General features: G+C 42.8%; 1 protein-coding gene across 15 annotated transcripts in view; it reads right to left on the bottom strand.

Annotated features, from left to right (window-relative positions):
• LOC131370000 (NACHT, LRR and PYD domains-containing protein 12-like) overlaps window positions 1-15,517 on the bottom strand; it is a 138,061-nt gene that overhangs the window by 109,916 nt on the left and 12,628 nt on the right. For all 15 annotated transcript variants that reach the window (XM_058416960.1, XM_058416966.1, XM_058416965.1 and 12 more), the window contains 2 exons: window positions 10,925-11,119; window positions 9,763-9,936 (listed from right to left, as the gene is read on the bottom strand). In XM_058416960.1, the coding sequence (XP_058272943.1) occupies window positions 9,763-9,936; window positions 10,925-11,119 (369 nt within the window). The remainder of the gene's footprint in view (window positions 1-9,762; window positions 9,937-10,924; window positions 11,120-15,517) is intronic.

Raw genomic sequence — 15,517 nt, 5'->3', positions numbered from 1 at the left:
CTGGCTCTGTACATTGTTAATGGAAGGACATGAGGAGACTCTTTGAGAAGATACACATTCTGCTCAGCTCTTAGCAACAGCACAGTAGAGTATAATGATAACAGATTGAAACCCTTTCTGTGTCAGCGCATTCACTGTTAAAACACTAACCCCTCTGTCTGATCACAGCCAAATTCATTAACAGGACAAGAACTAACCCCACTGCACACACACACCTTTCTGGACACTACATACACTCACAGTGAGGAAGACATCAGTCTCACACTGATGAATATAAACCCTGATTTCATTAGAACTGTACAAATTTGTCAAGATCCAAACAATGCAGAATCACACCTTACATTACTGTGATATTTTAATACAATATACATCTACACTCAGAATCTAAAAATCCAAACACAACTGACACACAAACTAACACACAAACACAACTGACACACAAACAGCTGCAGTTCGTGTGATTAGTTACAATGTTTTAGTAAATCTGTACAAAATCATCAGTGTGCAGTAAAAAGAAACAGGAGAACCAGAACAGAAGAAACAGAAATCTTCCTCCTCAGGACATTGATGATGAAGCTAAAACTTCTGCTTCTGTCTCACTATTAGAGAATGTGTCTTACTGAGGAGCAGGAAATGTGACTCTCAGAGAGATGATCTTACACCAGATTCTCCAGTTTACAGTGAGGATTCTCCAGTACAGCAGAGAGACTCTTCACTCCTGAGTCTCCTAGATTATTACCGGTCAGATTCAGGTCTCTCAGGAGTGAGGGGTTTGATCTCAGAGCTGAAGTCAGAGCAGCACAGCCTTCATCTGAGATACCACAATTACACAACCTGTAGAGAGACACAATGACACAGTCTTCACTGGTTGTACACAGGGACGTTTCTAGAGTTTAATCCCTAGTGGAGTACAAACCACCAAGGATTTTACAAAAGTAAAAAGTCTATTTATTTATTTAAATTCTGGTGACTTTGAGAGTATTTATTTATTCATTTGTTAAGTTATTTGGGGTTTTTTTTGGTTTTTTTGTTTATCTTTAATCATGTTATGGAGCCAACATTAATGAAAGTATGTGCTGCTGATCATTTCATTCGCTCAATTTTACATTAATTTACTTTAAGACTTTTGCTAAAATTGTTTACGTAAACTTTTTCAGATCACACATTTTTAAAAGTATATTAAAAAACTTTAAATCCACAATTTCTCAGTCCTCAGCTACAATGTTGTATTATGATTTATCTTCTGAGTGCAAGTCAAGGTTTCTACTGAGAAAAGTTTAAGAGAGGAGAAGTACAGTCCGGGGGCACAGTGAGAGGGACGGGCTTTATGAAGATGCACAGGGTATTTTCACTTCAGCTGCTGTTACAATCAGCCTTTCTTCAAAATATGTCAAATAATATAAATGTTTGAAGAGGAAAGCCTACTTTCAGACGTATCTACTGTAATCTTCCTCATCAGACACTGATTTATCAGCAACATTTTACTGGGGCTCGAGTGACCACCCTGATTGTAGACAGTTTGTCTTATTGTGGACTCAGTAACACACACTATGTCTTTAGAAGGACACAACATAAGACTAGAACTTGGACTTTTCTATTCTACTTCTAATTCTACATGAAGTATTCACTACATATACACACTGTGTATGGTTATGTATGGGACAAATCAAATTTGACTTTAAAATGTTTTCAGTAACTTTTCCCTGCTTTACACATAATAATCTATATAATCTTTCTTTCTTTTATTTTAATCAGAGTTCACCTGAGAAGATCAGACTGTCAGTAATCAGACCTAAAACAGGATCAGACTCTAAATAGTTGTTGTTGAAGTTGTTAGTTCATTGGTGTATTTTTTAACCCAGACTGTGAAAGTGTAAATGGTTTATTCAGTATTGACAAGAACAACTGTGACTCTGTTTTATTTATACAGAATGTCTTTATCTATTATTATGACCTGGATGAAGATTAGACCATGATTTATAATATGATCTTACCCCAGTATCTCCAGTTTACAGTGAGGATTCTCCAGTACAGCAGAGAGACTCTTCACTCCTGAGTCTCCTAGAATATTCCTGGACAGATTCAGGTATCTCAGGTGTGAGGGGTTTGATCTCAGAGCAGAAGTCAGAGCAGCACAGCCTTCATCTGAGATACCACAATTACACAACCTGTAGAGAGACACAATGACACAGTCTTCATCAATGGATTTTCATCTTGGTATAAGACTTACATTTACAACTTTATTATTAAAGAAAAATGTAATAAGTATAAATTAATTACAAAACTCATGGAGTGTAAAAAATATAGACAAATTGGATTCATCAGGTTCTATTGGTTTATGATTTGACACAATGACACAGTCTTCATCAACAGATTTTTATCTTGGTTTAAGACTTCCTTTAAAGATGTGATTGTAAATGATTTTATTATTCAGAATGACATGAGGATTTAATATCACCTGTTTATTCTAATGAACAATGTCATTAAAATGATCCCCCTGAGTGTTAGATTTAGTTTCTCTCATCTGTTGTGTGTGATATTAAACTATCAGCAGCTGAAGCTGAACAGAGGACAGCAGACTGACCATCAACTTTAACTTTAATCACTTCACACAAAGACCCTTTATAACACTAAAATAAAAAGAAGCAAGCTCTTTCATGGTTTTATTATAGTGGAAATCATTGAAAATTCTAGATTACACCAGATTAGATTAGATTAGATTAGATTAGATTCAACTTTATTGTCACTGCACATGTGGGTACAAGGCAATGAAATACAGTTAGCATCTAACCAGAAGTTCATTTCGCAGTGCAAATAATTAGCATATATAATAAATATATAACAATAAATAATTTGCATATATAAATATACAAAAATATATAAATAATTTGCATATATAACAGTATATAAACAGTATACAGTGGGAGGTAAATGCAATGAGTAATTGCAATGAGTGCAAATGAGCAAATGATTGTAGTGGTGCAATATAGAAGGTATTGTATACCATGATAATTAAATATGTAAACAGTATACAGAGGAGTTATGTACAATGAGTGCAATGATTTAGATGTGTGCAATGAGGAAGATATTGTATATTATGATAAATAATTTGTATATGTAAACTGTACACATATGTAAACTGTACATAGAAAGGGTTATATACAGAAAAAGGTTATATACACTGATAATAATGTGCTCAGTCAATGTGTTTGTGATCGGGTGGAGGCAGAGTTCAGCAAAGAAACAGCTGTGGGGAAAAAGATGTTCCTAAACCTGCTAGTCTTGGTCCGGAGGTTCCTGTAGCGCCTCCCAGAAGGCAGGAGGGCAAAGAGTCTATTGGCAGGGTGATAAAAGTCCTTTATGATTTTGCGTGCTCTGGTGAGACAATGCTTCCTGTAAATGTCCTCGATCTTAGGAAGTAGAACTCCTACGATGCGTTGGGCAGTTTTCACCACCCTCTGCAGCGTTTTCCGGACTGACACAGTGCAGTTCCCATACCAGACAGTGATACAGCCGGTCAGGATGCTCTTGATGGTGCAATGGTAGAAGTTCACCAGGATGTCTGAAGAGAGATGGTTCTTCCTCAGAGCCCTCAGGAAGAAGAGGCGCTGGTGAGCCTTCTTGACCAAACTGGAGCTGTTGGTAGTCCAGGAGAGATCCTCGGAGATGTGGATACCCAGGAATTTGAAGCTAGTGACACGGTCCACCACCTCTCCATTGAGATGAATAGGTGTGTGTGTGTCACCTTTCTCCTTCCTGAAGTCCACTATGAGCTCCTTGGTCTTCGCAGTGTTGAGCAGCAGGTTGTTGCCACGCACCACTCAGCTAGACGGTCCACCTCCTCTCTATAAGCTGACGCATCGTTGCCTTTGATGAGTCCAATCACCGTGGTGTCATCTGCAAACTTGATAATTGTGTTGGAACTATGTACAGGCTTGCAGTCATAGGTGAAGAGAGAGTAGAGGAAGGGACTCAGCACACAGCCTTGTGGTACTCCGGTGCCAAGGATGAGGGTGGAAGAGCATTGGCGATCTATCCGAACATGCTGGGGCCTGTTGGTCAGAAAGTCCAGGAGCCAGTTGCAAAGTGATGCGTTGATGCCCAGGTCTCCAAGTTTGGTGACTAACGGAAGGGATGACAGTGTTAAATGCTGAACTAAAGTCCAGGAAAAGCATTCTGGCATAGGTGTCTCTATTGTCCACGTGGGAGAGGACTGAGTGCAGTGCTGTGGAAACTGTGTCCTCCGTGCTTCTGTTCTGACGGTAAGCAAATTGATGAGGGTCAAGGGTGGCAGGAAGACAGGTTTTGAGGTGTGCCAGGACCAGCCGCTCAAAGCACTTCGTGATGATGGGGGTAAGCGCTACTGGGTGGTAGTCATTAAGGCAGGATGCAGTGGAGTTTTTTGGTACAGGCACAATGGAGGTGGTCTTAAGGCAGGTGGGCACAATAGCCTGGGCTAGAGACAGGTTGAATAAGTCTGTTAGGACCCCCACCAGCTCCCCAGCACATGCTCTGAGGACACGCCCGGGGATACCATCAGGCCCTGCTGCTTTCCTTGCATTGATCCTTTTTAGTACTGCACTGACATCATTAGTGGATAATGTGAGTGGCTGGAAGTCTGCTGGGAGCTCGATTTTGATTGCTGGCTCCAGATTATCCCTTTCAAAGCGAGCATAGAAGTTGTTTAGCTCATTGAGAAAGGAGATATCAGTAGACAGGGGTGAAGGGTTGATGGGCCTGTAGTTGCTAATGGCCTGAATGCCCTGCCACATCTGCTGGGGATTGGAGTTGGAGAAGTGTACTTCAATACTCAGCTTGTAGCAGTATTTGGCCATCTTAATGTCCCGCTTCAGATTGGCCCTGGCTGTACAGTAGGCCTGTGCATCACCAGATCTAAAGGCAGCGTTGCGGGCCTTCAGTAAGCCGCGAACCTCTTTGTTCATCCAAGGCTTCTGATTTGGGTACATGGTGATCTGTTTCTGGGTGGTGACGCTGTCTGTCATGGTGTTAACGTAATCCAGTATAGAGGAAGCGTAGCCTTCAATATCCAAGTGGGAACCACAGGTCGCCTGAGTGGCAAACATGCTCCAGTCGGTGTGTTGAAACCGGTCCTGAAGTTCAGCGTCTGCCCCCACTGGCCACACTTTGATTGTCTTTACTGTTGGCCCCACACGTTGGATGAGTGGTAAATATGCAGGGGAGAGGAACAAAGAGAGGTGATCCGATTGTCCCAGGTGAGGGAGGGGGGTAGCCTTGTAAGCTCCAGGTATGTTGGAATAAACATGGTCCAGGGTTTTGATTTCCTCTGGTGTGGAAGGAAATGTGCTGGTGAAATCTAGGAAGCACTGTTTTTAAGCTGGAGTGGTTAAAGTCACCCGCAACAATAAAAGCAGCATCTGGATGAGTTGTGTGCTACTGTTGTGTGCTAATGGCTGCATGTAGTTCTTTCATTGCAATCTTGGCATTAGCATCTGGTGGAATGTACACAGCAGTAATAATGGTTGATGTGAATTCTCTGGGCAGATTAAAGGGTCTACACTTAACCATAATAAATTCCAGATTAGGTGAGCAGTGTCTCCTAGTGATAACAGTCTGTACAGCAAGCTCGTCCATTTTGTTGACCAGTGACCGAACATTAGAGAAGAAAATGCTGGGTAAAGAGAGCCGATGTGGTGTAAGCTTTAGCTTAGCCCTTAGCCCGCCACGCTTAGCCGGCCGGGCAGAGCAAGCAGCCTCCGGTGTTCTGGAGATCTCTGGGATGAGTCGGAGATCGGCGACAGAAGTAACAGAATGGCGTAATCCATTACGTCTAAAAGTAGTAAAAGTTCTTTAAAAGTGTCTAAAAGTTCTTGCCTGCTGGAGGATGTTAAAGCAAGTCTGTTCTTAGTGAACAAACCGGCAAGGATTAAAAAAGTAACCGCTAAAACGCAAAAACTGGTGAGACGCTGAGCCTTGCGTTGTGCACGCGCCGCCATCTTGGTCTAAAGACCTAAGATTAAAAGATACTATTTACAAAAGTACAAAAGTGCTTTAAGTCTTCATCAATGAATATATTAACACTGGTTCAATAGGTTACAGACAGATACCAATAGTCTAAAATTGTTTTTTTAAACATTTAACAATACATAAAAACAGGGAAAGATAAGAGCTGGTTTAAGTGCTTCAGGAAAAACATCGTCGTTTGAAGACGGTCAGAGACTCTGCTGTACGGACATCTAGGGGAAGTTCATTCCACCACCTCGGTGCCAGAACAGAAGAGTCTAGATGAATACCTACCTTTTACCCTGAGAGATGGTGGGACCAGTCGGGCAGTGCTGGTGGATCAGAGAGAGCGAGGTGCAGTGCGAGAAGTAATAAGATCTTTGAGGTAAGATGGTGCTGGTTCATTCTTGGCTTTGTAGACAAGCATCAGTGTTTTGAATCTGATGAATACAGCTACTGGAAGCCAGTGGAGGGAACACAGCAGTGAGGTGGAGTGGGAGAACTTAGGCAGGTTGAAAACAAGCCCTGCAGCTGCATTTTGGATCATCTGCAGTGGACGAATTGCATTCAGAGGAAGACCTGCCAGTAAAGAGTTGCAGTAGTCCAGTCTCGAAATGACCAGAGACTGAACAAGCACTCGAGTAGCCTGTGTGGATAGGAATGGTCGAATCCTTCTAATGTTGTACAGAAGAAACCGTCATGATCGTGTCACAGTTTATAACAGTGCAGAAAAGCACGAAGCACAGTTTCTCTCAGAAAACAACATGGACATCCATGTCTAACACTGTAAACTGTTATTGATATCAGATTGAACTCACAGCCATCTTTTCTCTTTTTCCTTCAGCACACATGACTCCCACCCAGACCCCCTGTACATGATGATGTCACATCAATACACAATATCTAACACCAGGGTTTATAACTGAAACAAATGCATTAACTACAACTGCACCATGAACAAGTCTCCACTGTACGTCTCCCACTTTCTTAGATAAAGGTGACTTATATAAGGCTCTTCACTCCAGTGTCACATTCTCCCCCAAATGGAGGACACTACATCAGGGTGTCCAGGCCTAGACCTTTAAAGCCCTGCAAAGTAGCACAGGCTACACATTTCCAGAGTCCACTGGTCCAGAGAGACCAGTTCATCTCTGTACAAATTGTACTTGAAAGGTTGCTGATCTGCTCTGTACATGTATAAGACAATGTCCTCTTTCTTTTGTGGGGGGTAAATACACAGCAGTTTTTAGAATCCACTGCAATTTCTCCCAAAACAAAGCAACTAAATTTAGATGTATTTTTGCCTGTAGTTATGCTGGAGGATCAACACAAGCTAGCTGATGCCAGACAGCAGATGTTACTTACTTACTATAAGTTGTTAACTTATCAACATTCAGTCTTCATTTATATTATGACATTTCTGTAATTTCCATTTATCAAAGAGATTTTTACCTTTTCAACAACTCCTTCAAAATTTTCTGCATAAACATTCCATCTCTCAAAACCCTCCCTGGTCAAAGTTACACCCTACACCAGGGGTGTCAAACCGTATCCACAAAGGGCCGGTGTGGGTGCAGGTTTTCATTCCAACCGAGCAGAAGCCACACCTGATTCCACCTGTTTAATCAACTGATCTTGGCTTTCAGTAGACTCAGATGGGGCTTCTATGCCCTACACCCTAGGTTCTTCTTAGCAGAGACGATTTTAAATTCCTTTAATATTTCCAACATTAAATTTCCATCTCTTTGACAACTAATTAAAACATCATCATATCCTAATAAACACATTTTAAACCTGTCAATATATAATCCATAAAAATCTGTCCTTAACTTGTTTAAAAGTGTCTCTATTGCTAAAGTATACAACATACCAGACAAGACACAACCTTGTGTAACACCTCTATAAACTTTAAAAGGAGCGCATAAGTCACCATTAACTTTCAGTGCACTAACATCACTGTACAAAACCTTTATCATGGAAACAAACTCAGGACTAAACCCAAATGCTGTGAACACATTCCATAAATAGTTGTGCTCGACTTTTTCTACGTCTACTGACACTAGACCAAAATCCAGCTTAAGACTCTTACTGATATCCAAAATATCACTGATAGCAGAAATATCAAAAATTCATCTTTCTGGCACACAATCTGTCTGATCAGGATAGAGGACTTGTTCTAAGACTCAATCTGTTGTCTAAAATGTTGGAGAGCAATTTATAATCTCTGCATAATAAACTCACCAGTCTCCAATTTTTAATATCATTTAGATCAGTATTCCATTGGCTAAGCTTTCATTAAATACCTCTAATAGAGTAAGAAAAAGATTTATAAAAGTAAACCAGTAACCCATCAGTTCCAGGTCCTTTACCACACTCCATACTCTGGATGGCTCTTTCCAGTTCCTCCAAAGTTACAGCCTTAATGACCTCAAAATCAGCATCTTCAGATACCCAAGACAGATTATCAAGGAAAACTTTATCAACAGCTTTTTCAAGCCTGAATTCACGCTTATATTGCTTTTCTTTAAATGTCAGAAGAGTCTGACAACAAGACCTCCCACAGTTAATTAAACATAATCATCTGCAATGGAGGCAAGATTTCTGCCTCCCACAGTTAATAATGCATAATATTAATGCAATATTAATGCATAATCATCTGCAATACTGATGTGTTAGCAGCAAAAATCATCAGTATAGTGACACAGTAATCTTCTTATAGACTGAGTTTTCAGATGATAAACCAAATCACAAGTGACCATCACAAGTTATTTTTCACCTCAACTGACCGATCATACTCTCTTTGGAAGTTCACTACTGACCAATCAGTGTTGTGTTTTCAAGCACGGTGTGAAATACAGCGTCACAGAAGTTCATGTCTTCATGTGAACAGCACAGCAGCAGCAGATCCCTGTATTAAAGCATACAGTCATTCAGTTACTCTAAAGAAATGCTGGGAAGCTTATATAAAGCTACTACCTACAGTCACGTAACCTGGATAGTGAGGGGGATCCACTAAAATGGAGGAAAGAACAACAAAAGATCTACCCAAGGACCTAAAAAGACTACTTGTGCATATCAGCCACAAGTTCTAGTGTTCACTGTTCTCCAGAGCAGAGAGTGTGTACACAGTGGAGACAGAGCTACACTTTCTAACAGACTGTAAAAAAGTTCAGTTCTCTCTCATGCCCAACACTGACAAACTGTTTATTCTGTTAGGAGAAATGAAGGAGAGCTGCATTTTAGCAGGACAGTACATATCTGTCTGTCACAACCTGAGGGACACTGAGTAACACACCCAAACAGATCTGGCAACCCTGTTCATAGCAGCTAGACGGAGATGTACTGAACAAATATTCACTGACAGAATAAACACTAGTTCAGCTTTAAAAACAATAAAAATGCAGTTTTTTGTAAGCTCCTCTTGTTTGCTCTTTTGGTTGTTATTTAAATATCTAATTCTCTATTCTACATAATTCCATTTTTTACATCATTTCCATGTCACTGCTGATTTTAACCCCTGCAGCTCACACACTACATTTAGTTTGTGTCTCAGCTGCAGTTTGTGTGATTAGTTACAATGTTTTAGTAAATTTCACTGTAATTTCAGACACATTGCAGTCACATCAGAGTCTGTGAAAAATCATCAGTGTGCAGTGAAAAGAAACAATCTTCCTCCTCAGGACATTGATGATGAAGCTAAAACTTCTGCTTCATTCTCACTATTAGAGAATGTGTCTTACTGAGGAGCAGGTCATGTGACTCTCAGAGAGATGATCTTACCACAGTGTCTCCAGTTTACAGTGAGGATTCTCCAGTACAGCAGAGAGACTCTTCACTCCTGAGTCTCCTAGATTATTATCAGACAGATCCAGGTATCTCAGGTGTGAGGGGTTTGATCTCAGAGCTGAAGTCAGAGCAGCACAGCCTTCATCTGATACACCACACTCACGCAACCTGTAGAGAGACACAATGACAGTCTTCATCAACATTTGTTATATAAGGTATAATCAACACTGAGCAGAACATTAGTGTCAGATTGTGAACAGTGGGTGGGCCTGGGTTAAACAGGGTGGGCACAGGTTTGAAAAGAAACTCAAAAGACAACAGCCACTCAAAAGAAATTACATGACTGTAAAAAGTGACCAATGAGGTGAAAGGTTTTGTTTTTAAATTACCAGTTTATGTAGCACACACACACACAACCACACACACACACACACACAACCACACACACACACAACCACACACACACACACACAACCACACACACACACAACCACACACACACACAACCACACACACAACCACACACACACAACCACACACACACAACCACACACACACAACCACACACACACAACCACACACACAACCACACACACAACCACACACACACAACCACACACACACAACCACACACACAACCACACAACCACACACACACAACCACACACAACCACACACACATACACACAACCACACACACATACACACAACCACACACACATACACACAACCACACACACATACACACAACCACACACACATACACACAACCACACACACATACACACAACCACACACACATACACACAACCACACACACACAACCACACACACTAATGCAGCTACTTAAAGCAGCAGCTCCTAGAGAGTGAGAACAGGGCTTTATGAATAATGGTAACATTAGAACAGAGATTATTTGGGTGGACCAGAACTCCAAATGGGTGGGCCCAGGCCCCTGTAGCTCCACCATTGCTGCTGTTATTTAGAATTAATGATATTAAGTTTACTACACTTTAAATCCAGCAATACTTTTGTAGCTAATGAGTCACTGTTCCCTAGTTCTGGAGAGAAATCATTATCACTTAATGACTAATCTATTTGTTCTGCATGTTGTGCTTTTAGTGAGTTTTTGTGACTCTCAGAGAGATGATCTTACCTCAGTTTCTCCACTTTACAGTGAGGATTCTCCAGTCCAGCAGAGAGACTCTTCACTCCTGAGTCTCCTAGTTTATTCTTGGACAGATCCAGTGTTTTCACAGTCAGATGCAGTTCTCTCAGACTGGAGGTTTCTGATCTGAGCGCTGAGTCCAGAGCTGACCAACTTTTCTCTCCAAGTGAATCACACCTGATACTGAAGGAAATAAAATAAACATAATGAACTCACACTAGTATAATAATGAACCTTCTCATTTTCATAAATGCTGAAAGTACAAACACCAGTTAGAAAACATGATTTAAGGAACACTGCAGACAACATCTAAAACTGAACCATCAATACATCTGTTGTAAACATCCTCAGGGCCGTTTCTTCCTGTAAGTGGTATAAGTGTTAGCTTAGGGCCCCTGGACCACCAGGAGACACCATGAGTTTACTATCATTTGGTGAGATCTCACCAATAATAATACAGTACCTGTAATAAGGTACTGTAGGAGAAAAGGTATAAATTACCAATAATTTCTTGTATCATCTTTTATCACTTTTCTTACCTCAGCCTGTCCTCTAATTAATAAAACCTACAAATGTTTTTCTTCCTTTTTTTGATTCACGGTTTCTTTCTCTTATTACTATTATTACATTCTTTTGTCCACCATGGGACTGTGTCACAACACACACGGAGTCAGAGAGCAGATCCAACACGGCTTTAATAACTAAGGCAGGGAAAAAAAAGGCAATACGACGAAAGGAAATATCCAACTCAAAAATACTGGAGCAGTAACTCGGTACTCTAGTTTCAACAGTTTTAATACTAGCCGCTGGGCTCTGTGGGTGAGGGCTTTAAGTAGGCACCGTGTGATTGAGTGCAGGTGGCGCGATTAAAAGTCCGGTGATTGGTCAGGTGTTCTTGCCTGTGACAGTACCCCCCCCAAAAATCGGTTTCTGATGTCATAGTTACGCTCCGCCAGGGTTAGTTTCCTTGAAAAGAAGGTGCATGGATGGAGTGCCAGAGGCTTACCTCCCCGATGTGACAGCACCGCTCCTACCCCTAGCGCAGAGGCATCTACCTTGACTACGAAAGGCTGGCTAGGGTCAGGATGCAATAATGTAGGAGCAGAACAAAAGGCGGCTTTTAGCTGCTGGAAGGCTTCGACCGCTAACTTCGACCAGGTGAGGGTCTTAGGCTGTCCACATAATGAAGTGAGGGGAGCAGTGATTTGGCTGTAGTTGTGGATGAAGCTGCGTTAGAAATTCCCAAATCCCAGAAACCGTTGCAGCTCCTTGACTGTCTCTGGCTGCGGCCAGTTCATCACTGCGTCTACTTTTGCCTGGTCCATTTTAATACCCGCAGCGGAGATGATGTAACCCAGAAACTGCACGACAGTTTGGTGGAACTCGCACTTTTCAAGTTTCAGAAAAAGGTGGTGATGGAGGCGGTCGAGTACCTGACAGACATGGTGGATGTGCTCTGACCGGTTGGAAGAGTAGATTAGAATGTCATCAATGTATACGATGACGAACCGGTGGAGCATATCACGGAAGATTTCGTTCATGAAATTCTGGAATACCGCTGGAGCATTTGTGAGCCCATATGGCATGACCCGGTACTCATAGTGCCCAGAAGGTGTGATGAACGCCGTCTTCCACTCATCTCCCTGACGAATGCGGATGAGGTTATATGCGCTTCTCAGGTCCAGCTTGGTGAAGATACGAGCTCCACGTAACTCCTCGAGGGCAGCTGTGACTAGCGAAAAGGGGTAGGCGAATTTCACCGTTTGGGCATTAAGATTCCGGTAATCGATACACGGTCGAAGCCCGCCATCCTTTTTTGCCACAAAGAAGAAGCTGGATGCCGCCGGGGATGTAGAAGGGCATATGAAACCCTGGCGGAGTGCCTCTTTGATATATTCTTCCATGGCCTTATGCTCCGGGACAGACAGGGGATAGATGTGCCCTTTGGGCATCTTATCATTGGGCAGAAGGTCCACAGCACAATCCCAGGATCGATGTGGTGGGAGCTTTGTAGTGGCGACTTTGCTAAACACCCCCGTGTAATCCTGATACTCTCCTGGGAGGTCCACCTCACGGCCAGTAGGGGGGCTCTCGATGTTCGTCAACCCCAGGAGAACAGATCTAGGTGGAGGGTGCGGGAGTGCGCGTAGGCAAGAGCTGAGGTAATGATCGCTCCACTGTTCAATGCATCCTGTACTCCACCGAATCGTGGGTTGATGTTGCGCCAGCCATGGGTGTCCTAGGACAACGTCCACCCTGCCCTCCTCCAACACCAACAGTGAGAGCACCTCCTCATGCATACAGCCGATGCACAACGTCAATTCTGGCGTCCGCCACTGCACCAGTCCTCGACCCAGCGGTTTTCCTTGGATGGTTGTGATACGATAGCGCATCGGGTTCCTTTCTCGTGGGATATGGCATGCAGAGAGGATGCGGGTGGAAATAAAGTTCCCGGACGCGCCTGAGTCGAAGATCACGCTGACAGGATAAGAGTGAGAGTCAAAAATTAATGTGGCATCATGATACCGAGGATTAGAGAGTACTGAGCTGAGGTGGATAGTACTCACCGCTGGGTGTACAGGACGGACGGGACAGGTAGGAATGGAATGACCAGACTCTCCGCAGTAGAGGCAGAGCCCATGCTGAAGCCGGCGCTGCCGTTCGTCCGCGGATAGATGGTCCTCATCCGTTTGCATCGGCTCTGGTGCGGAGAACTCCTCGCGGGGTGAAGCCTCGGAACGATTGTTCCCTCCACCCGGAACCGCGATGAGATGTTGGGCCACTGTCTGAGCCTTCAACAGGAAGGCCTCCAAGCTGCTGGAGTCTTCATATATGGCCATCTGCCGTCGGATCTCAGGCTGTGACCCCCGCTGGTACGCCGTGAGTAGCGCCGTCTCATTCCATCCGCTAGATGCTGCAAGTGTGCGGAAGCGCAGCGTATACTCGCGGATGGTGTTTCTACCTTGCCGCAGAGTGAACAGCTCATCATGTGTCGAGAGGGTGGAAGCGCCCGCACTGAAAACCGCCTTGAAGTGGGCCAGAAAGTTCGTTGACGACACGAACACTGGGCTCTCCGATGTCCACAATGCCTCTGCCCAATGTCGGGCCTCAACGGACAACAGCGACAGGATAAAGGCGATTTTAGCGCGGTCATCGGGGAACAGCTGAGGAACAACCTCAAAATAGAGCTGGCATAGCATGATGAAACCGGCACATTCGGCTGCTCCGCCCGAGAATAATGCTGGTTTGGCTACCGGACCGGTCGGTTGTGTCGTCACGGACAGTACCACTTGCTGTAGTGAGGCCGTCAGAGCAGTGATAGGGTCCGGTGTGGAAGGCTGTCGGCTGCTGCTGAACCGGGGCGGCAGACGGGTCAGTTTGCGGCTGAGCTGCTGTAGGAGGCGTGCCGTCATGCTGACCTTCCATCTTCCTGGTAGGATCTCGTAATTTGTTGTTTTTAGGGCTAGTATTCTGTCACAACACACACGGAGTCAGAGAGCAGATCCAACATGGCTTTAATAACTAAGGCAGGGAAAAAAGGCAATACGACGAAAGGAAATATCCAACTTGAAAATACTGGAGCAGTAACTCGGTACTCTAGCTTCAACAGTTTTAATATTAGCCACTGGGCTCTGTGGGTGAGGGCTTTAAGTAGGCGCCGTGTGATTGAGTGCAGGTGGCGCGATTAAAAGTCCGGTGATTGGGAGCGCGGGGGTGCGGCTGAGGTGTTCGTGCCTGTGACAGACTGCTTTCTTCTTATAATTTCCTGTATTTTTCCAGTAATCTTCTGCAGTATTAATAACAACTCCACATATTTTATCATTAAGTTCCTTAATGTCTACATTCACTTAATGCTTCACTCTTTCCCTTAAAATCATTCCAATCTGCTGTTTTGAACTTCCCCCTAGGTATAAATTCTCTATTTGCTATAGCTACTTCAACCTCTAATTTGCATATAATAGGAAAGTGATTCCCAATTCCTTTCTTCCATTATCATTCATACTAATTTTTACCCATTAAAGATTTTAGACCAGCTGATCTTATGTGCTGTTTATTGTCTGATTGAAGATCAGTGATTTCTATCTTGTACAACCTTAGTGCTTTTTATTTTACCTACTGCTTCCTGCAATGCCTTTGTTACTTTGATTGGGTTTAGTGTATTCATTGATTCATTCAGAAACTTCCCTTTAATTGTTCTTGTCCTCTTTCACTATCCGATTCAGATATTTGACTTCCAGCTTTCTTCATTTTCCTATTTTTCACTACAGTCCAGTTACAAATCTACCCCTTCATAAACCACACAAAACATCCTTTCTTCCACTTCTGAATTGCTACCAGAAGCAGCATCATTGCCTTCCATCTCAGTCACACCCCAGTGTTAGCAACCGGCTACCTTTTATTTTAGAATCTTCTATAAAGGTTTATCCTCCTCATGACAGATGGACTACTTCCTGAGATTCTAGAAGTGTCATGACTTTAACAAATAATTGATTACTTGCCTAATTACTATAGGAGAAATTTGACAAAATGAATTAACTTTGAAAACAATAATTATTTCTAGTAAATCTGTTGTCCATTAGC

The sequence above is a fragment of the Hemibagrus wyckioides genome, linkage group LG19 (assembly GCF_019097595.1).
Source record: "Hemibagrus wyckioides isolate EC202008001 linkage group LG19, SWU_Hwy_1.0, whole genome shotgun sequence".
Lineage (NCBI taxonomy): Eukaryota > Metazoa > Chordata > Actinopteri > Siluriformes > Bagridae > Hemibagrus > Hemibagrus wyckioides.
Note: the sequence above shows the minus strand (reverse complement) of the source record. Positions and strands in the feature narration are given on the sequence as shown.